This window comes from Scophthalmus maximus, chromosome 2 (genome assembly GCF_022379125.1).
Source record: "Scophthalmus maximus strain ysfricsl-2021 chromosome 2, ASM2237912v1, whole genome shotgun sequence".
In the NCBI taxonomy this organism is placed as follows: domain Eukaryota; kingdom Metazoa; phylum Chordata; class Actinopteri; order Pleuronectiformes; family Scophthalmidae; genus Scophthalmus; species Scophthalmus maximus.
The window spans coordinates 15,927,528-15,948,696 of record NC_061516.1 but is presented as its reverse complement, the minus strand read 5'-3'; the positions used below and the strand labels follow the sequence as shown (position 1 = coordinate 15,948,696).

The window sequence follows — 21,169 nt, the reverse complement described above, 5'->3', positions numbered from 1 at the left end:
CATTCTTCATTTAGTTATGATGACACATTTTAAACACATGCATTCATCCACTCTAACAGTCCAGTTAGAAGTAAAAGTGGAAAACATTCATGTTTTGAAACATTTCTCATTTTGCCCTTGAGACTGTTTGTCTATGTATAGAGAGCAGAATATTAATAGTATTCCACTGTATGCTGAGGGTTGGGTTTAGTGCCTGGTGCTTTTACATGTGCAGCCTTTGGAACCAAACATAGAAAGACAATATGTCCCAACATTTCACAAAGCTGTCACAGGTTACCCACAGTGACACGCTTGGATGCCATGTAATTTCTGATGTGAATACAGCTTGGGTGCATCTTGAAATCAATAACATGCTGCTTGTGCCTACTTGTTCAAACACATTTAGTCTTTCAATGTGTTATACCTGGTAAAATCAAAATGTTAGTATTGCAAGTTTGAACACATTAGAGGCTGAAATGAAATAGAAATCTGAGCAGAGAAAAATTTAAAGACCCTCTCCTGTTCTCCAAAATAATTTCCCCCTTTTCTGACGCCCCTCCCCTCTAATAGGTTTTGTTCATTTCGTTGAACTTAGTATTTTACGCCCATCACTGCATTATCATAGCCTCTGAAACACAGGCCTGTTATAACTGTGGGTGTTTTTTGTGTATCTAAGGATACTACTCATTCCTTGTCATTAATATTTTTATAGTGGTTATACTGCACATTGCGCTTTAGCTTAATGTCATCATTGTTTTGGGATCTTTTGATTCACCAAAAAGATTTGCATCGATAAACAACCAGTAAAGTTTGACGTTTTATTTACATATTCATCTTCACATTTATCTTATTAATGTACTTACTTTATTTCAAAAATAAATCAAATTTCTTTCACGTTGTGAAAGCTGGTAGTCGGGTAAAGAGAAAAAAAAGAGGGAAGGATTCACCCTTCAATGAACATTCAGCCAACACCCAGAGCAACTGAAACATGAGGACCACCAGATAGACCCATTCCTGCAAAGGTTTTCACAAAAGCTTTTAACATGTCACACTTTCAGGCTAATTTCTCCCACATGTGTAAGAATCGTCTCAATTCACTGAAACAAAGTCGTTAACAGATTCAAGTCGAGCTCAATTGAAACACAGGTAACAGCCACCTAACTGGTTTCCGGACACAGTCACGACTGCAGTGACTTCCCAAGAATTTTTCACCTTTGCAACACAATGACCTGGAGCCTGGGGGTGTGGCTTTCCCTGTGAGAGCACGCAGGGAGGTGGTATCGCTCTTACTGTTCTTCCTCTCACTTCCTGATCTCTGAACAGTATTGCCCAAATATGTGGAGTGACAAACACAGGATAACCTGTAGTATTCTGGACCTTTGACAGACCGGCGGTGGAAATACTTTTCCTGCAGCAGAGGTAAGACTCTGATTACACTGGAGTTGCCCATTCCAACTGTGTGTTTGTTTGAGCAGGTTGTCCGCACAGTAAACATGAGGCGTCTCCTGTAGAAGAAGAAAGCGGTATCAGATACAGTAGATCAGGGTGTCCCGGCAGCACAGACTGTGATTTCTGCAGATTTCAGTTTCACTTGTTATCAAAATGTCATTGGTCGAGATTGGTCAAAGTGGGTGGGGCCAGAAAAAAAAAGAGACTTTCAGGGGAATGAAAATTCTTTTCCCAGCATATTCGGGACCACATTCTTATTACATTGGAAGGTAAGTTGATAAGTAACTAATCTCTTTTGCTTCCGTCCAGTGAGGTTGGCATCCAGAGCAGAATTTACATTACATATAACTATACATAAATATATATAACAACAACCTGTTGGGAATATACAGTGTCAGAAAGTGTCAGAGATAAATCTGAAGGTTTAGAAGAGTGTTCTTCTTGAAACATTACTGCGTCTGTCTATAAGTTTGTGTACATATTCATTAGATTATGGGCCAAAAAATGTCTGACGTGTGACATATTTCCATGTAATGGTCTGATTCAGAAAACTCTGTCTATAGATCATTTGCTGGTGTAAAGTATGTTCCTGTGGCAATATCTGTCATCGCTCCTACTGATAGCTGTTCACATATGCGAAGGTAAGGCCCAAAAACATGACGCTGAAAATGTAAATGTATGTTCACAAACAAGAGCATGAACACACACTCATACTCGGCCACTTTGTCCAGGACCTGTCTTCAGCAGAAGCTCCTGGGAAACAGTCGAGCACTATTTGAGGAACTGAAATTTCTTGGGAAAACAAGCATGTTTGAGCAAATGACCTTCGCTGTGGTTTACAAAAACCCGCTGTATAGACCTAAACAGGCCACTCAGCTGATATGTATGCGGCCATGCTGTGGTGACTGTGAAACACCCACGGAGAGCAGATGATTTTGTAGCTAACTTAAAAAAACACTTCATCTGCACTTTGTTGGTCCAAACAAACCACGACAGTGATATTACATGTCAGATCCGCTCGCAGATCTCAGTGTTGCCTAATTTGCTTTCCCAGTCAAACTTGTTCATGACTTGATGATGACATGTCTTTTACACGACAACTGCAACTACAACTTTTGCACTGAATCATTTGGAAGTTGTCATTGATGATGGCCGAAACCGTGGCTGATGAGTCATTCATTTGTTCTTATTTAAACACCTCTTTCTTTCTGCTTCTTCTTCTTCTTTTTCCCCAACCTTCACCCACCAGCTCAGGAATGTGACCAAATGAAACGTCTAAATTTAGCCCATGCGTTCATTGGCACCAGCCTCAGAATTAGATTGGTGCTGTACACCAGAGAAAATGTCACCTGTGGTACACTCGTGTCCCACACAGACTTGTCTGCCTATCCCCACTTCAACTTGTCCAGACCGACTACGTTCATCATTCATGGGTATCGGCCCACGGGATCTATACCGACGTGGATGCAGGACTTCATAGAGCTGATGCTGGTCAGGATAGACACTAACGTCGTGGTGGTGGACTGGAACTACGGAGCCACCAATTTGAACTATTTCAAGTCAGTGGAGAACACACAGGGGGCAGCAGACAACCTCACTGCTTTCATTGAAACGATGCAGGTATGACATGTATCTGTGATCACTGTCACTGAAATGCCATTGACTGTCGTGAGTAACGAGACCGATGCTCTTCACCAGAAACACGGTGCCTCTCTGAGCTCCATCCACATGATTGGAATCAGTCTGGGAGCTCACATATCTGGTTTTGTGGGCGCTAACCTGAATGGGTCAATTGGAAGAATTACGGGTAAGAATGTTTCATGTTGGGGCATAAATTCAGATTAATCTCACCATCACGTTCACCCCAAAAAAACTGTTTGTGTGGAGAAATGTGTAGAGAATTGTATGTTGACATTTAGATCAGTAAAAGAAATACTGCATATCAGATGAGCTTCAGTTCCTACATTGGTGACACTACAGCAATTAATGACAGAGTAGCAAAGTCCTTGCTGACTCATATGTTGCAGATTATTAAATATTAAATTTGTCATGGTTGAGTTGGGGAGTTACAGCAACATATCACAGGTGATGTTTTTGGTAGCCAAGCAGGAAAAAGTCAGCATTTTTTTAGTATTATTCCATCTGAAATCTCTGCAGAGCGAAGATGAAAGAATATAATTATCTCTAGTCACTTCAGTGTCAGTCGAGTGCAGATCCAAATATCTGTCAATGCTGCAAAGGCGTATCAGGAATAAGCACACTAACAAAAGAAAAGAAAAAAAGAAAGAAAAGAAAACGTTGCAATGTCAAAAAAGAGAAATTAGACATGATGGTGTGTGAGGAAAGAAATAAATAAAACATGTTTGGCAAAACAATGATCATTTGGAAAAGGAAAGTGGATAGAAAGTCAAGCAAAGCAGGATCTTAAATACACCTTAACATATTCACATAATATATAACATATATACATTAGCATGATCTTACTAGCATCGATCATTTAATATGAGTTCAGGGATTAAAATTACATTTCCACTGATGTGACGTTTTTTGCAGCTCTGGATCCCGCTGGACCTCAGTTCACTGGCTCTCCTCCACAGGACCGACTGGACTCCTCAGATGCTCAGTTTGTGGATGTCCTGCACACAGACATAGATTGTTAGTTAAGATGAAATGTCTTTGTAGTATATAAAAGCAAACTGATGATTTGTATGTGTAAAACTATCATTATTTTCATATTCCCAGCTCTGGGCTACAGAGAGCCTCTGGGCCACATTGATTTCTATGCGAATGGAGGAACGGACCAACCGGGCTGCCCAAAGACCATCTTTTCTGGTAAGCCCTTTAAAATGATGGGAAAAGTGTCATAATGATACGAAAATTACGAAAACATTGCACTTTACGTCTTATCCCCTGCACAGGAAGTTCTTATTTTAAATGCGACCACCAGAGATCCGTGTTGCTGTTCCTTGGCTCAGTGAATCAGACGTGTGTCATCAGGGCCTTCCCCTGCTCGTCCTACACTGACTTTCTGGACGGTAAATGTCAGAGCTGTGACCAGTTTGGTGCTGCTGGATGTCCCGTCTTTGGTTGGTACCCTTTGCTGATTAACTATTCGAAATAAGGATTTATTGGGAATTACACTAAAAACAATATTGATAAACATACAACCTGCTGTCAATTGGAACATTCGATGTGCTGATATGATTGAGTTAATATTGATTCAAGATTCAAGATGGTTATTCATGATGTTTATTGTCACACTGGTTATATTGGCAATCCAATGTTTATGGTCACAAGTACTACTTGTATAACTTGAACTTGTAATATAATGAAATGTATATTTACAAAATAAATAAACATTTATCCAATAATAATTACCGGTACAAAGACATAACGAAAACAATCAAAGTTTGAATACTTGTGAAATATTACAGTCATTGTATTGCACTTTATTATTGTATGTGAGGCATTTTTACATATGGATAGAATCCATACGGTACTGATAAACTGAATAGTTTTAGGTAAAAAGTAATTTAGATATTGATTGGTCTGTCAATATGTTTGTGTTTTCGCGTAGAAACCTTTTTTACTCCAGAGGTTATACAGTATGTTATTGCAGTCGTGACCCAGCTGTTTTACTCCAATGCAGGCTACGACGTCACGCGCTGGAAAGACACACTGCTGAGGCTGCGCCAAACAAAAACGTTCTTCTCCACAAATTCAAAGTCTCCATTCTGCAGTAAGTCACACAACATTGATAATCACAATCATAATCACAATAAGAAAAAAAAACGCAGAGCAAGACATCTGCATTTCTTTAAGAGTCACTCCACTCGGTCACATGACACTACTTGCCCCCCCAACTAGAAAGAAAAACATTCAAAAACAACCTTCCAGTGCTTTTCAATCAAGAGGATGATTCGATGATGGAGGAGAATCTAAAGTCAAAAAGATGTAGTTATATTATTTTTCCTTGTTTATGTCTTCTGTTAGGTACAAGCTACAGAGTGGATGTGATGATATGGAACATGAATAATCATCGGGGATACATGACCATTAAACTTCATTCTAATGGTACAGAAGCAGTGGCAACTATTGACCAGTAAGTCTTTTCTCCATTTGTCATACAAATACTCCACGATGAGTTCTCTTTGTCTGTGTCTCCATGCTTTCTCTCAGTAATTAGATTCTTTTTTTTTTCATATCAGTAAATCATCAGAGTTCATGAAGTACACCGAGACCAAGTTGTTCGCCCAGTTTGACAAAGACATTCAGTCAGTGGAGAAAGTGTCCGTCATGTTCTCCGCTGGGGACGTATTCAAGCCCAAATTTAAGCTGCGCGTCCTCCGAATCCGTCTCACACATCTGGAACTCAAGGAGACGTAAGCAACACAAAATTTATTTTTAATTTTTTTTATAGAAATGTGACCCACAATTTCAGCCATTCTTACCGTCCATGTAAAGCCCTCACTCCTGCCAGCTTTAGGTTTTCTTTAATATCAGCTTTGTGCATTCCAGGGCGCTCTGTCGATATGACATCCTTCTTGAGGAGAAAACGGAGGTCACCTTCAGGCCCATTCCCTGTGAAGAATCCAACTTCTGATACCAAAATCGAACCTCAGGTCCTGAAAAAGTTCAGCTGACACAACTTCTGACACAATGAATGTGATCTGAAGATTAAATGTGATAAATACTATATACTGTATATAATGTACATGTGTTTTTAAGAGAAAAAAAATATGTATATATGTGCTTTTCTGGAAAAGGGAATTTTACTCATGGGATTAAATGTTCATTTATAAAAAAAAAATTATATCAATTGAGTTGTGATGACAGGTTCTGTCATAGTATTCTTTTTTATATTTGACGTGTACCTACATATTTATTTGTGTATATGAATTCATTCCTAATTTTTTAAAGCTTAAAAAGAAATCAAGCGAACAAATGGCCAGCTCCAGCGTCTTTAATAAATTCAAATGCTCCCACACATAAACAACCAATTATTCAACTGACAGCCGCTGTCAATGGTTAAGATGATCAAAAAGCTTTAAAGTTATTACCTTGGTTGAAATAATATATGCGCCTACAATATGAATGAAGCTTCGTGTCTGCGTCTCTGCATGATTATAAAGAAATGGCAGCTCAGCTCTCGGCTGTGCAGACTAACTGCTGCCTCTCACTTCTCCTCCTCCTCCTCCTCCTCTCTGCTTCTGTTTCACTGTCGAGTTCCTACACAGTTGGATAATGGACACATTTAAATTAAACATGTACAGGACAAAAGATTGAAAACCAATTTAACAGTGATGATCTTCAACTTGTATTCAGATCGACACAAAACATTCATTCATTTGAAATCTAAGTTCCCACAAGAAACATGGAAACCTCTAGACATTGGCCTGTAGAGTAACTGGGCCTCGCACCGCTCATTTCCAGAGAGAGCAGTCAACACATATTTGTCTCAGTGTAACACTGAACCATGGGAGTTTTGATTCTTTTTTTTAAACCTCTGACCTTAACACTTTTAGCAATGACTCAGTAAAAACATTAAGTCTTCTTTGTCTTCTTAGAAAAATATAATTTATCAGATTAGTGTACAACAGGACATTTAAACATGATTATTTTTGTCAAATCAGGATCTCTTCTCTTTTGATGATTGTCATTTGGACATGTGCTTCTTCATATATTGAATCTCCATCTACAACAAAAAAAATAGAGCCATGAGAGCACTTCCGAGATATCATTGATTCCAAGGTGGTGCTGTCCAGCTTCACAAAGAGAACTACACCTTAGAAACTCTATTATCCTTTGTTTCTTCATGTCACACCTGTAAAGTCAAGCGGATCCTTTTCTCCTCGTCCAGCTCATTCATCAGCAGTTTAATTTCTTTGCTGGAAAACAAAATATTGTCATATTAGTTCACTATTTTAAAAAAAATAAACTTCTCCTGATGGAAATGAAAGCTGAGGCAGGGGGTTGGAATGTCTGGTGTCAGCCAGGCTGAGACTGAGCGAGTTAAACAAAACCCTGTGCAGAGATCAGAGAGACGGAGCCATACTTGTGCTGGCTCTTCATGTGTTCAAACTGGTCCCTCAGCTCCCTCAGCTCCGTGTGCAGGTCTTCCAGGTTCGGCGAAGAGTGTGTTGCTGGATTTCTGCTCGACTGGGGGTCGGAGTTGACGGCCGGGGGCGGCGGCCGGTGTAGTACAGCAGAGAGCGCCTTTGGTAGCAGAGAGGAGAAGGACTGGGTGGGCACACTTCTTTTTGGTTCTGCTGCCTGTGGAGAATAATCCAACATTACTGGCTGACAACTCAACAGAAATCTGACATGACATTTAGAACTTTACACTTACAGGCAGGGCGGGGCCATTTTGACTTGCTCCCTGGCAGCTTTCTTTAAGTGTTGAGGTATCCAGCTCTTCACTCTGGTTTTCTTTTCTTTCCTCCTCCATCATGAGCGTTACCTGTTTGCAGTTAAGTCTAGTTTGAGACGTCTGATAAGTCAGATACTAAACTAAACCTATTGAAGGTGTTTAAAACAAATGTCCCCGCTTTTTGTGTTCCCCAAAGAAAATGTTCAAAATGGCTTTTAGGTCAGTAATGAATATAGTAATGTACCTCATTCAGAAAACGCAGCTCATATCTAATACAGGGTGAGTAACTTTTAAGTAGATATGTCCTGCTGTTGTATACGACTGTTTGTGTATGAGGCAGCTCAGAAAAGTTAAATTTATCTCAAGGACAGATGGGACACAAACAGACCAGACCACAAACTTTTTCACGTGAGCGAAGTCATCGTGGTATTTAACTGGATAATGTAACCGTGCGACGGTTTGCCTTCTGGATAACTATTATTAAAAAATGTATACTTCCCAGAGTCTGAAGCCCTGACTGTAACCTCTCGTCTGCAGCTCGAGCTATCTGCTCGTTCAGCTTCTCCGCCACTGACACAATAGAATCAAACTCCTCTGTGTCTTTGAGAGAAACGGAGAATGAGTGTTACAAAACAAACCCAGAATGAATTTGAACCCACTGCTAGAAAAGCATGCAGGCCATTTCCACAGTAATAAAGCCACGTCTTGTTGCATTTTTGTGATTCCAAAGAATGCATTCACACAGCCTCTTGTTGCATGCAGCAGCATGTAAGCGTGGCAGTATATTTCACATGACTTTGCAGCAGGTGTAACAGCAATAGCTGTGAGGCTTACCAGCAATGAGGGCTGAGCTATAGCTGCCCATCGCGACAGAGAGGAATACAAGTGCAGAGAGTGAGAGAGACTTTAAGTCTACATCTACAAATGACAGATTGGAGCAAGTCAGTGGAGCAGAAATCAACCAAAACCAGCATCACCTCAAACCACACCTTTGACAAATTGAAATATGCTGAAAAATATTGGTAATTCTTTAACTATTACCTGTTCTTTACATAACAATTCAGACACATCCGATAGATGATTCTTTATCAAACTAAATTTGACAGCTCTCTGTCATGCCACAGCAGTGAACAAACGTGCAACACGTGCCAGGAACTAATGCACGGTCAGAGATTATCCAATCATTAGTAAATATAATGAACCATTTACCAGATAAATGTCAGTTATTACAGTAAAGGAGCCGGAGCAAACACTCACCTTGTTTTGCCAGTGTCACCAGTGAGATACAGCAGCATCTGTGGTAACACGACACCATCCATTGTGGCCCGGTGTGGTGTGCAGAGCATGTTGTGATGAGGAGTGGTAGTGTCAGGGCTAAGTTTAGCTCAGTCAGGACAGAGTGGAGCTCTGCTCCAATCACAAATATCACCGGGGCAGAGTGAAGGGCAAGAGCAGGGTTTCAAGGGGCAAACTGGACGAGTTACTGACGTTTACACTGCGCAGCAGGGAGAGAAGTAAGTGGTGATGGTTTGCTTTTATTGTGAAAGCTCAGGAGCTGCTTTGATTGGCTTTCGTGAGGGTTTCTTGAACAGTGATTAAAGGGACAGTCCACTGATTTGATACAATAAGTCAACTTTACTCGTGTTACGCTTCGTGCTGCAAAATCTTCTTTTTGGGTCATCTTAAAATGGGCTCAAGACTTAAGCCTGCATTACATTGTGGAGGTGTGGGGTTTGCAAGATATGGATATTTAGGAGATGATGAAATGCATTATTGAAATGCATTATGGGAAATGTAGGACTCAAAGATACGGATAGGAGCATACTGTATGAGCATACTGGTCTGTAAAGTGAAGTCAATATGGAAGTGCCAAAAGCCTGCATTATCTGAATGACCAGCAGAGGGCGACTCCAATGGTTACAAAACATTTTCAAGATTCATATTCAAGATTATCTCAAGTCATTTTGCAAAATACGGTCTCGTTTAGAGTCACCGATAAAGCACTGCATGCATTGTAACCAATTGGAACGCGGATACCGTGTGATTGACACCTAGTACCGTCCAATAGGTGCAGGTCACGTGTGTAGGTGGACATGCAGTGGACGAGCTCTCAGTCAGGCCCACCTCCTCCTTTTGCAGGACAAAGCCTGGCCTCATGTGGTAAGAGTGTGTAGGCAGTTCCTGAATAACTGGCCCTCTTGTTCCCCTGACCTAAATCCAATTGATTTTGGTTTCAATCTACCGTTGTTAAGTAATTTTGTTCTCAATAAATTATGGAATCTACATCACTTTAGATTTTCCACTAGAATATGAGGTGAAGTTTTACAAAAATAAAACATTGCACTCACTTATAAATGGATTCTGTCCAAATCTGCAATCAAAAAAAGACAACTCTCAAATGTTGCTTGTTAAATCCAGTTTACTTCTAGTCTCAAACAAAAAACCAAATAGGTGATTATACAAGTGTTACACATGTAGTTGAAAAGTGTCAGTTGACAAGCCGTGACCCCATAATCAAATAAGACACCTCACGTTCATGTGACAAGTCTTTACAAACGATAAAGAGGAGATGTTAAAGTAAACATTTCTTGGACTCGACTTGATTGTTGCTGGACTGGTAAACAAACAAAAATGCTAATACCAGGTCAAATAATGCCTGCAAAAACCACAAGCAGATATTCTCAAAAATGCATCAGAAAAAAATGCAAGACACTAGAAAATCATATGATGCCGTATGTTACAAATATTCTAGATCAAAGTACTGCAGTACTTCAAAATTGCAACTGAAACACTAGTATCAGAGAACAAGTGTGAGCAACAACACTTCCATAGTATACAGGCAGGTTCGGACTGTACTGAGAGTAGGGTGTGTGCAGTCCACCCAGCAGAGAAGATCTCCACGTCTTTCCAGTGTCACGTCCCCAGAATGTGGGACTCGTGCTGAGATAAAGGAAAAGAAACTCCAGTGAATACAACATTTCTTTAAGATCTTGATATGTAAATTGAAATATAACTTGGTAATGATAAATCAACATTTGATTCCAGTGATTAAATTAGAAGTTACAAAGCCTTTCTCGTCATTGTACAAGAGAAAAACAGTACGATGAAATTAGAGACACTACTTAAATTAGATCCGACAAAGACACAACCGACAAATACGAGACTAATAAATTATTTTGAAATAGAAGCGTGGTTACCGTTTTGTTATTGCACAGAGTCAATATTGAACTTGAGGTGAATATACGTCAATGAAGGATGCGGCAACACAGCTGACTCGTACTGTGCACTATATAAACTTATAGCCTGGAAATGGACCACACTACTCGTGAACCATACATGGTCAGTTGAAACTGCAATGCCACCCTTTCACAAACACGCGCTACATTTCTTACCAGAGGTCATTCACCAGCGCTGTTGGTTGGGTCCTCGGTTGTACGGCGCACGCTGACGCATCACTCTCATGTTGCGGTATTTGGACATGATGGTGTGACTTTTTCTGAACACTGGCCTCTGGTTTGGGAAGGGACGCGGCACCAAGCTCTCCTGAAAAAAAACAACAACAACAAATTCATATTAGTTATTTAGAAAGCCATGAAACATTTCCCACGGGAATCAAGATACAGGGTACACATACCATGAGTGGTCTTCTCACGTTTCCGGACAGTTCAGGACCAGCGTTCCTTGGACCACCAGTGAACTTTGGTCTCTGTAAAACACACGAGTGAAAGCTGAATACATAAAATGCTGATGACATTGATGAAATAATTACATCTGCCAAAACAATCCAGCTAACATACTTTAGTATTTACACAGAATTTGAAAGACTCCAAACACTGAATTTCATACGTACAATCACGTGTTTTAGCAGCCGACATCTACAAAGAATTTACTTTGTTTCATTTATTATCATACTTGCTTTTACAAAACATTTGAATGAAATAAAAACTTTTCAAAATCATATTTGACTTGGTCACAAGACAAACCTAAAACTATTCAATCTTACCACTGTGATTCATCACATACTGAGGCAAAAGCTTAACCCAGTCCAATTAAATAAGGGCTTGACTCACCTGCATGGGTGGTGGTCCTGGTCTTCTGAAGGGCCTCCATGATCTGTTGCCGTCCTGCATCACATTAAACGGCCTGCAAAAAAAATAAAAAAATTAAGCGAACATCAGACACAGGAATATCGCTCACATTTCACTGAAAATTAACTTGGTTTCAAACTATTCTACAAAATGTACCTGATGATCCTCCTATCGAAATGCCCCCTATTTCTGTCTTCGGGAAATGATCTGGAATAGTTTGTCTTCGAGAGTCGGCTGTCTGGAGTGGCTTCTGCATCCGAGCTGTGTTCTTCACAAAACGGAGAGAAAAAAAAATGTCTGGAGTTGAAGCTTAGAAGAGCAAGACAGGCATTTGAATTGACGAAATAAAAAAAAAATGACACCAAAAAATACTTTCTTTACCAGTATTGGACTTTGGGCTGTGATCTTTGGGTGGCGTGCCGTCTTTTGAGGAGGAGCTTGGCCCCGGTGGCCAGTGGGACAAAATGACAAGGTCACGTTTCTCTATGGGAGAGGATCTGTGGAGTGTCGCAGGTGCAGTGGTAAGATCATCTGCAATCCGATCCCAGGGTCATGTCAAGCTTAATGCAAGTGGGCAAATGTCTTAAATGTGTCCTGGATTCAATAACAACCTTTCATTCAATTTCAGTGTTTAAAAGAAACAGATTCAAAGTGGCAAAAAAATGATATCAACCAGTCAGCTCTTAGAAGAAATGCAATTTTAACCAGTAATGATAAGCACTGTTTGCAGGCAGATAAATGATTATAAAGCCACGCATTACACATGGGTACTTACAAAAACCATGGCATGTCCATGCTCCTTTACTCCTATTTTTGTACCCTGAATCAATCTGAGCTCTCTTCATTCACTCAGTGATCGTTAGAGCCGGCATATCTTGGAGACGACTTTAAGATACTGGTCTAGATCATGTCACCAAATCTTCTATCGTCCCTCTCTCAGAAGAACAGGGAGATAAAGCCTTTGTTTTCACTGTCAGACTGAAGGTCAGAGGCGTATTTTAATCATCAGGTGAATCATTGTCGTTCCTGTAGTTGCGTTCGATCATTGTCATCTTCCAAAGGGGGTCGCAACATGTACGTCAGAGAGGAAGTGGGAGATTTGAGTATTGAGGACTTGAATTTAATGGCTGAACGCGTCCAGGTTTGTGAATACGTCAGCTTTTTTTCCAAAGCTTCGCAGTGGCTTTAAGAGATGAGCCGGAGATTGTCCAGGTTTCAGGGCGACTTACAGGCTTTGCAGTGCCCTCAAGTGACATTTTCTCTATTCCCTCTGATCAGATTTCACTCTTCTTAACCAGAGACGATCTTATCGATTTTGCAGTAACAATGCAGTGAAGGAGCTCGAGCAGTGCTCTCTTTTCCTCTCTGTGGGGTGGTTCTAAAGTTACAGTGGGATAAAATGCCAAGAATTGGTTGAGGACATCTTTCGTCCGTAACACTAGGTAATATCTTCACAGGGTGACGTGTGCAGGTTTGGGTTAAAGACCAGTCTTCGGCTGCATTAACTTGTAAAGTAGCTACTGAATATTGTCAGTTCCCTCAGGCTGATGATGATGAACACCTCTGATCTTTACATTAAGGTCACACGTCAGATAAGACAGAGGAACTGACAGACACACTCGACCCATGTAGAGTGGTGGCTCCAGGCCAAAGGCTTTCACGCTGATAAGAATAAACCAGGAGGAATGATACAGCTGCAAACACCAGGCTGATCTTGCTTATGTCCCCTCGCAGTATTAAGTTTGAATTCTGGCCAGGTGCAATTTCCCCTTCATGTTGTTCTCATCTATTTTAAATCCAATCTCTCAGGTCTTAATTCTCCACTTGTGCCTCACATCCTTTTTGGAGTTTGGTCTTCTGCTGATTTCTCAGCCATTTCTTCCATCATCCTTAACCAGCCATTTAAAATGACACATGAAGACTTTTCGCTGCAGGTCTCGCGGATAAAAAAGCTTTTCATCCAATAGCTCAACGGCTTTGACTCGTGCGAAACTTGAACTCATTATCCTTGGTGAGTTTTCATCAGAAGCCTTCAAGATGATTCTCCGGCTTTCACATGGTGATACTTGCTCATCTGGTAGTAATGGGAGCTGAAGGAAAGCTTGTTTAAAGCTTGTCTGACAACTCCAGTACTGAGATGCTCTGTATGCAAAGGGAGTGGTGGTAGCAGTTGGGCTTCTATTCATTCTGAACAGGAATGATGCAGCAACATCCACAAGGCATCATGCTTCAGATGACGCAGGACCATGTTGTTTTTTCAGATGAACTGATCGTTATGGCATTAATTACTTCAGTTTGCACAAAGCAAGGGTAGGATTTCCACTTCTGTGTAACACATGAGCTGGGCACAACCTTGAGTCTACAGTGCATGAGCACACGTAGATATTCATCTGATGAATACAAGATAATGAACATTTTGATTTATGGTGACTGGTGTGCTTGATCGGCCAAAAAAGATTCTTTATCTTGGGTTTTATGTTGTTAAAATTCTGTTATAACTTCTTTGAGACTTGTTAGATAGTTAAACATCAACGTCCGGAATTTCAATCTGTGTGCACGTTATTAATGAGTTATTTTATCAGTGAAAATAAATGCAGGTGCTTGTCTGACACAGACGGTGGACGTCAATGTCCAGCAACAGAAATTCTTCTTTGCGGTTTAATGGCTTTAAATGTCTCTGTTGTCAGCAACAATCACCATCATCCATCTTGATTAGGTTGCGATTATGTATGTTCAATTAGGCCGTTTTTTTTGTGGAACTTCCTTAATCAAATATGCCACTTGACTTGTAACTCTGCTTTCCACTGTTTCAGTTGGTGCCTTGAACAACCATCATTCGGCGTGGACATCCATTTGAAGCATCTCTTTTCCCAGGATCCATGAACAGCTGATATGTTGCCAACATTTTTTTTAATGGACAGCATGATACTTTCAGTTAAGGGAAGTCTTCCTGTCGTTGTTTTGTGAACAAAGGTAAACTGCTTATACTAAATGTTGTAACATCAGCTTGCTTGTTTTTTAAAACAGAGGATGATGGGGTCTTCACAAAATGCTGAGGGAAATTTCTTTCTTTCTTTAAGACATTCAATTCTGACAAACTGAGGAATCCTTTAACAGCACAGATCAGGAAATATTTCCACTCCCCTCATCAGGGGCAGTTAGCTTTTTCGCTGCTTTTCAAACAGGTAAGCCAGTTGATTATTAGTATTGATATGATGCGTAAATTAGCATTTTCTCTTGAGCCCAGGCAAATATTTTGAAACAAAGGCAGCTCGCAGACAGGGAGGCATTTCAGAACTTTTGTGGCTTTTCATCAACTGAATCAGTGTCGCATTCATTTAGCCCATCTCGACATCTCCATTTTCCACAGCTGGCACCCCGTTCACATTGAGACATTCTTTCTTGATCTCTTAATCATCATCAAGCCCCTGCGAAGAGTGCAACAAGGAAAATACCGTACCTGTGCGGGTTCACGGACCGGCGAGACTCCACCTGTTCTTTGCTCGAGTCAGAGTCTCCTGAAGACTTGCTGTCATTGCCATCATCTCTGGAAGGGGACTCTTCTGGTTTTTCCCTCCTTGTTTCCAGAGTATTCAGGGGAACTGGATTTGACTGGAAACGTCGCTTCCTGATAGCAAGAACAGAGCTGATGTTTCCCTGTGGGGTGAAGTCGCCCAGACGAGGCCTGGGTTTCACTGATGGGGGTATTCTGAGCCCCATGAGAGACTCTGCTCTGATTGGTCTGCTCTTCACTGGGTAACTTTTATCCCTAGGAGAAAAGGGTTTACCACCAAATGGCCTGGGAATACTCAGAAGCTGAGGCCTCTCTCTCCTGAGATGTTTTGGGTTGCCATGCTCTGGTGCTGGGTCTGCACAGGACATGCTGATGTCGGACATCCTCCTCTTGCGGGGTCCTGCCATTTGCCGGTCCTGAGGGCTCCTGTGGTAGGACGATGATGGTGATGGACCCCCTTTCCACGGGGGAGGTCTGAAAGGGAGCTGGTGAGGGACATCTTGTGCCCTCTCTCTACTGTGGGATCTGCTGCCCTGCCTCTCCACGGGACCACGCTGACGCCTGGAGTCTTGCTCAGATGACCACCTGCACATCCATCAAACAATACAGAAATCATTACAATGATAGATCCATTGTCATGTTAAGGGGGAGGCGGAACTTTTTACTTTTATCTTAACGCAGCCACTTCATAATGTCATGACAGAATGAAACAGGTAGGAGAAGTTAATTTTCACAGAGTAATTACAGATGTAACACTCCTCTCAATGGCAGGTGAAACCACATTTACATCAGACCCCCATTAATCCCCTCTAATGACTATGGGTCGGGGCAGAGTAGAGGTAATCATTATGAGCCTTGTGATTGGCAGGAATGGGCCAGCTTCAGGCCTCCTCCTTAATAATTTTACCCCGCTGGGATAGTTGCTTCACTCCTGTACCTCTCTGGACACGGGCCTCTCCCATGCATCTCTCTGGGGCTCCTCTGTGACCCTGAGGGCCTGTGATCTCCACTGTGTGGATGAGAGAAGGGCCCAGCCTCGTTCCAGCGCTTCATGCCATGACCTGAGGGCTCATAGGGCCGTTCTCTGGGATTGAAATTCCCACGAGGATCTCGACTCCGCTGCTCCTGATGGGGAAAGCCTGACTGCCTTCTGGGGCCCCTGTAAGACCCCCGGTAGGCTTGTGAAGAGTTTGGCCTCCTATCAGCTGGGTGGCCACGAAAATGTCTTGGGGAGGGTGACCTGTGCCCTGAGTGTTGGCCATGGAAAGGTGGACCCCTTTGACCAGGGGATCCTTGTGCAGGACTGCGAGAGGATGACTGGTGCTGATCATGAGGGGGGCGGTTTGGCCTAGATGGAGAGGGCCTCCTCTGGCTATGATGTGGTTCCATTTTGTGAGGGTACGATTGAAAGGAATCCTGATTCGGGGACCTCATGTGATTGAAACGTGGCTCCCTTTGCTCTCCCATCAGGGGGACTCTCTTGACAACTGGGGGGCGTCCTCTACCTCTGGAATCTCTCCAGTTAAAAGGGGTCTTTACTGGGTAGCTTTGGGCATCTCTTCGACTTTTGTTGTGGTTGTAATTCCCTTCACTCTGCCCGATGTCGTGACCATCTCCGTAGGGTCTGATAGGACATGAGAAAAAGAAAAAAGGGATAGGATTTAACAACCATGAACATAAGAAAACAAAAGTGGCTGGTCGCAACTTGACACAGTAAAAAGACCTTACCTGGGCTTTGTGCGTGGTGGTCCAAAATGTGGTCGGACCATCTTTGGAACGGAGTGAATAATCTATGGGCGACAAAAAAAAGAAAGGAAATCACACCGAGATTGAAAGCCTAAGTAAATATAATGAAAGATTCCTAAAGCTCTGACTCCACTGTCATTTGTACCAGTGTTATTTGTCTGCTTTCTTCTAGTGCTCTCATCAAAATAAATTAGTGCAAAAAGATAAGCATTGTTTTCAGTCAAATATCTTTTACTACCCTATTTTCCATTCTTTCTATCTCACTCGTATTTTAGATAAGCTGGGTAGTCATTTGTAGTCATTTACACAAAAGTTGCTTAAACATTTATAACACCCCAAATTGATCTTTAGAAATGGTCATTTTACACGTAACTTATAATGCGAGATAAAACATACAAGACCTCTCACACCGTTTAAATGTTTAGCAAAAATAAAATAGCAGTGCGTCACGTTTAAATACATTACAGTACATAAGTACAGCTTAAAAATCTAAGTCAAATAAGTGCAGTCAAACAATTCCAAAGCAAAGATACAAAGTGCAACTCTCACAATTCCGAGTGTAACATTGCTAAAGGCAACTCACAGCAACATGTTAACTATTAACCTTAGATAAGAGTTCACTCAGTGGTGTCATGACACGAATCACAACATGAATCGTTATAGGATGACTCATTATATTTAAATATGGAACTAGAATATCTAGAGAGGTGAGTCTGTCTAAATCAACAACAACAACAACAACAACGCGCACTAACATTTTCGACGGCTTGGTCCATTTTGCCCCCGCTGTTGTCAGACGCGAGAAACACACAGGAGTCTACGACCCGGTTCAATGTGACACCGCAAGATGAAGTTCAACCAGACGATAGTGGCCGAACGCGGTTCACACGAGAAGAACGCGTTCGGGCTTGTGCGTGTTTCGAGTGTGGCCGCGGTTTTAGTTTTCCATCGTAAATGGAGGCAGGAGCAGGATCAGGGGCAGGAGCAGGAGCAGGAGCAAGGGTAGGAGCAGGGGCAGGGGCAGGGGCAAGAGCAGGAGCAGGAGCAGGAGCAGGGGCAGGAGCAGGAGCAGGGGCAGGAGCAGGAGCAGGAGCAGGAGCAGGAGCAGGAGCAGGAGCAGGAGCAGGGGCAGGGGCAGGGGGGGCAAGGGCAGGGGCAGGGGCAGGGGCAGGGGCAGGGGCAGGAGCAGGGGCAGGGGCAGGGGGGACAAGGGCAGGGGGGGCAGGAGCAGGAGCAGGAGCAGGAGCAGGGGCAGGAGCAGGAGCAGGAGCAGGGGCAGGGGCAGGGGCAGGAGCAGGGGCAGGAGCAGGGGCAGGGGCAGGAGCAGGAGCAGGGGCAGGGGCAGGAGCAGGAGCAGAGGCAGGGGCAGGAGCAGGGGCAGAGGCAGGAGCAGGGGCAGAGGCAGGAGCAGGAGCAGGAGCAGGGGCAAGAGCAGTCCGCATCCTGTCCCCCACCAGGACCGAGGGAGCGGGGCTGCTGCTGCTGCTCCTGCCTCCATTTACGGTATGTACGACGGGGCAGCTGGGCTGAGGAGGCCACTCGCCCCCGTCTCCGTGTTCTCCACTGCGGCTCAGTTACAGTGTCCTCGTGTCGCCACCTCGTCTATAATTAGCAGCGACCCGCAGACGCTCGGGGCGAGTTAACGCCAGCAGCCCCGTCTCATTGCTAAGTTAGCTAGCCCGGGTATGTCGCTGGTTGGTAAAGACTATTCTGCGAAAACGGCATCATATCCGCCGAAACGTCTTGGTAGCACGTAATATGAAATGTAAAAAGAATAATAATAATCATCTTCCAGTAAGAGTTCTTATAGATTTTGAACAACAACTTACCGACCGTCGATTGGGTCAAAGCTGAATGCGACACACAGCGCAGCGGCTCTTCCTCGTCGCTCCACACACTCGCCTCTTAAAGACAGTATCTGCCAGCCAGGCTGACGCGCCACCTGCTGCCCCGGAGTGTGAACTACACGCGTCAGCAGTTCAGAAGGAGGTATACACCGTGGGGGCTAATGCGCGTGCTGGCTAATCCGAATGCAGCGGTGGAAGGAGGTCTCCGATTTGTTTGATCTATGCAAACTCAGTGTAGAAATAGTGGGCAGTGTAAAAGTCCTGCATTCTAAATTGCAAAAAACTACAAATGCATTAGCAGCATGCAGGATGGCCCAGATACATCAACGTCTATATTTATGATTTAGTACCAAATATAGTCTTTACACATGTATAGTTCAATGCTGTGGTGTTCCACAGGCCGATGTGTAGTAGGGCCTACTTACGTTTTATTTAAGTTCAGTAAGGGTAAAATATTCCCTACAGAGACGATGACCTTCAGAAATGGGTGGCATGGCATTACATAGTGTGAACTTGCGTTGATCTCTCTTCTCCCCAATACATTGAGTATCAATAAATGCATCTGGTTCAGACCTCTGGGTCTCCTCAGACCTCTGGGTCTCCTGAAACCTCTTTCAGCACAAGTTGACCAGCTCTCAGATTTCCATCACAATTCAGCTTCTGTTTATTTCACCTAAAGTTCTTTTTTGAGTAAGTAGAGCAGTTTTTCTCTATGTCAGAGACAAATGCTAGAAACACCTTTCAGTGTCATGCAACACGGTTCAACTGCACCCTAGACTACGTCTGCCAAGATGTTGAAAACACTGAATCAACATCCCATAAGGACCCATGGTGACACTGGTGTCACAGACACTTCAAATGCCCTGGTTACTTCCTCATATAACTTTATCCTTGATTTTAACTAGTGAAGTCCCTAATTGAACATCCTGGTGCAGTCATGTGACAATGTGTGAGTTTGTGTTACCATGACAACAATTCCAAAACAATGGTGTTCCTTTTGTCATTAAAGGTACTTTCCAACCCATTTAACAGTTATAATGCTTTAGTAACATGTCATATATTCCATTTAACCTGTTCTGACCACATTTCTTGAATAAATTGATATAAAATAATTTACAAAAATATCATCGTGCTTTTAACCTTAAAATATTACTGGAGAAACGTACTTGTCACAGTAAGTAAAATGTTAAAGAGCTACTCAATTAATTTAGATGATTCAATAGTTCTGAATTAATGTATTCTCTGTTGTTAAATTCAAAGGACATTTAAACAAATCTTTACATAAAAATAATGTTTGATAAAATTTCCACCTTGAAGTTATTGTTTTTCATCCATTTGAAGAAATTATAAGTATATAAATTAATTTGAATTTACAAGAAAATTTATAAATTGCACCTCATTATGTTGACATTATTCTGTTTAATTCTGCAATTTGAATTACAATATAATTCTACATGTATTCATTGCTGGTTTGATATCTCAGTTGTTGATTGTCGCAATGCAAGTTATTGTCAGATCATTTACCTAAAATTCACTAAAATTAGCTCATGACATCTCTAGTCAACCGGCAGACAAGACAGGAGGGTAAAACAAGCGTTATATGCGCGCTCGTGCCGTGGTAAAGCTCATTGTTGGTGTTGCTGTTTATTGTATAATATTACAATGGACAAAGGAAAAAAAACTGCATTATTGAGTCAATGCTAACAATATGTATGTTTTTTTCATATAAAGTTACTCTTAGTGATGCGTGAGAGAATAAGGGCCAGAGATAATTTCTCTCAATATGTTTTTGCACTAAAAGCATAACAAATATGTACATACGTAATCAGTATTAATCAGTTTTCTCTATGGTTTAACACCGATCCTGTTTACTTGCCTCAATAAAAGCAGATTTTCACAGTCGTGGCTCGTCAGGGGAGGAAAGGAAGAAGAAAGCTCAGAAATTTGAGGGCAAAAAAGGAAAAACAGGTTTATATGTGATAAAAATAAAACACCACTCAGTTTGGGATTGTGTGTGTATTAACTGAATAAATGTAGAGCAATTTCGTTCAGGTTATTTGCCAGGTCCCGTGGCTGACGTTACTTTGGATGAGATCAATCCAGCCATCAAAGGAATGGATCTATCATGATAAAAGGAGGCTTGAAACAACTTTGCTCCCTTGGTGAAAAAACCCCA

At 42.0% G+C, this 21,169-nt stretch overlaps 3 protein-coding genes across 8 annotated transcripts; 1 reads left to right on the top strand and 2 right to left on the bottom strand.

Moving 5' to 3' along the window:
* Positions 1-1,240: 1,240 nt before the first annotated feature.
* On the top strand, positions 1,241-6,247 carry lipia (lipase, member Ia). 2 transcript variants are annotated; one of them, XM_035625772.2, is made up of 11 exons: positions 1,241-1,398; positions 1,992-2,069; positions 2,678-3,048; positions 3,127-3,235; positions 3,982-4,083; positions 4,171-4,260; positions 4,347-4,514; positions 5,078-5,167; positions 5,422-5,530; positions 5,637-5,810; positions 5,947-6,247. In XM_035625772.2, the coding sequence occupies exons 2-11, from the start codon at positions 2,012-2,014 to the stop codon at positions 6,029-6,031; spliced, it is 1,356 nt and encodes a 451-aa protein (XP_035481665.1). In that variant the 5' UTR covers positions 1,241-1,398; positions 1,992-2,011; the 3' UTR covers positions 6,032-6,247. The 2 variants fall into 2 exon arrangements, with proteins under 2 accessions (XP_035481665.1, XP_035481666.1); XM_035625773.2 differs by lacking the exon at positions 1,241-1,398 and adding an exon at positions 1,564-1,697.
* Positions 6,248-6,377: 130 nt separating this feature from the next.
* On the bottom strand, positions 6,378-10,083 carry si:dkey-71d15.2 (SH3 domain-containing kinase-binding protein 1). Of its 2 annotated transcripts, none has more exons than XM_035625781.2 (7): positions 9,056-10,083; positions 8,633-8,716; positions 8,187-8,398; positions 7,778-7,888; positions 7,484-7,701; positions 7,253-7,316; positions 6,378-7,123 (listed from the first exon to the last, which is right to left on the bottom strand). In XM_035625781.2, exons 4-7 carry the CDS (start codon positions 7,877-7,879, stop codon positions 7,085-7,087), a joined length of 423 nt encoding a protein of 140 aa, XP_035481674.2. In that variant the 5' UTR covers positions 7,880-7,888; positions 8,187-8,398; positions 8,633-8,716; positions 9,056-10,083; the 3' UTR covers positions 6,378-7,084. The 2 variants fall into 2 exon arrangements, with proteins under 2 accessions (XP_035481674.2, XP_035481675.2); XM_035625782.2 differs by having other exon boundaries at positions 8,199-8,398.
* A 116-nt stretch (positions 10,084-10,199) lies between these two features.
* Positions 10,200-21,001, bottom strand: si:ch211-114c12.2 (uncharacterized protein LOC336578 homolog). 4 transcript variants are annotated; one of them, XM_047328717.1, is made up of 10 exons: positions 20,870-21,001; positions 17,129-17,190; positions 16,308-17,024; positions 15,347-15,985; positions 12,268-12,383; positions 12,043-12,154; positions 11,869-11,941; positions 11,433-11,504; positions 11,191-11,341; positions 10,200-10,738 (listed from the first exon to the last, which is right to left on the bottom strand). In XM_047328717.1, exons 2-9 carry the CDS (start codon positions 17,167-17,169, stop codon positions 11,201-11,203), a joined length of 1,911 nt encoding a protein of 636 aa, XP_047184673.1. In that variant the 5' UTR covers positions 17,170-17,190; positions 20,870-21,001; the 3' UTR covers positions 10,200-10,738; positions 11,191-11,200. The 4 variants fall into 4 exon arrangements, with proteins under 4 accessions (XP_047184673.1, XP_035481667.2, XP_047184668.1 ...); XM_035625774.2 differs by lacking the exon at positions 20,870-21,001 and adding an exon at positions 18,976-19,258; XM_047328712.1 differs by lacking the exon at positions 20,870-21,001 and adding an exon at positions 17,902-17,937.
* Between the last annotated feature and the right edge of the window lie 168 nt (positions 21,002-21,169).

Excerpts from the sequence above, each read along its gene's own strand:
- si:dkey-71d15.2 (XM_035625781.2), bottom strand. The coding sequence starts at position 7,879 with ATGATGGAGGAGGAAAGAAAAGAAAACCAGAGTGAAGAGCTGGATACC. Across the intron at positions 7,702-7,777 it reads AAAATGGCCCCGCCCTGCCT|GCAGCAGAACCAAAAAGAAG; the intron begins GTAAGTGTAAAG and ends TATTCTCCACAG. Across the intron at positions 7,317-7,483 it reads CACATGAAGAGCCAGCACAA|CAAAGAAATTAAACTGCTGA; the intron begins GTATGGCTCCGT and ends TTTGTTTTCCAG.
- lipia (XM_035625772.2), top strand. The coding sequence starts at position 2,012 with ATGTTCCTGTGGCAATATCTGTCATCGCTCCTACTGATAGCTGTTCAC. Across the intron at positions 5,168-5,421 it reads TTCAAAGTCTCCATTCTGCA|GTACAAGCTACAGAGTGGAT; the intron begins GTAAGTCACACA and ends GTCTTCTGTTAG. Across the intron at positions 5,531-5,636 it reads GCAGTGGCAACTATTGACCA|TAAATCATCAGAGTTCATGA; the intron begins GTAAGTCTTTTC and ends TTTTCATATCAG.
- si:ch211-114c12.2 (XM_047328712.1), bottom strand. The coding sequence starts at position 17,922 with ATGGACCAAGCCGTCGAAAAT. Across the intron at positions 12,155-12,267 it reads CAGCCCAAAGTCCAATACTG|AACACAGCTCGGATGCAGAA; the intron begins GTAAAGAAAGTA and ends CGTTTTGTGAAG. Across the intron at positions 11,342-11,432 it reads ACGTGAGAAGACCACTCATG|GAGAGCTTGGTGCCGCGTCC; the intron begins GTATGTGTACCC and ends GTTTTTTTTCAG.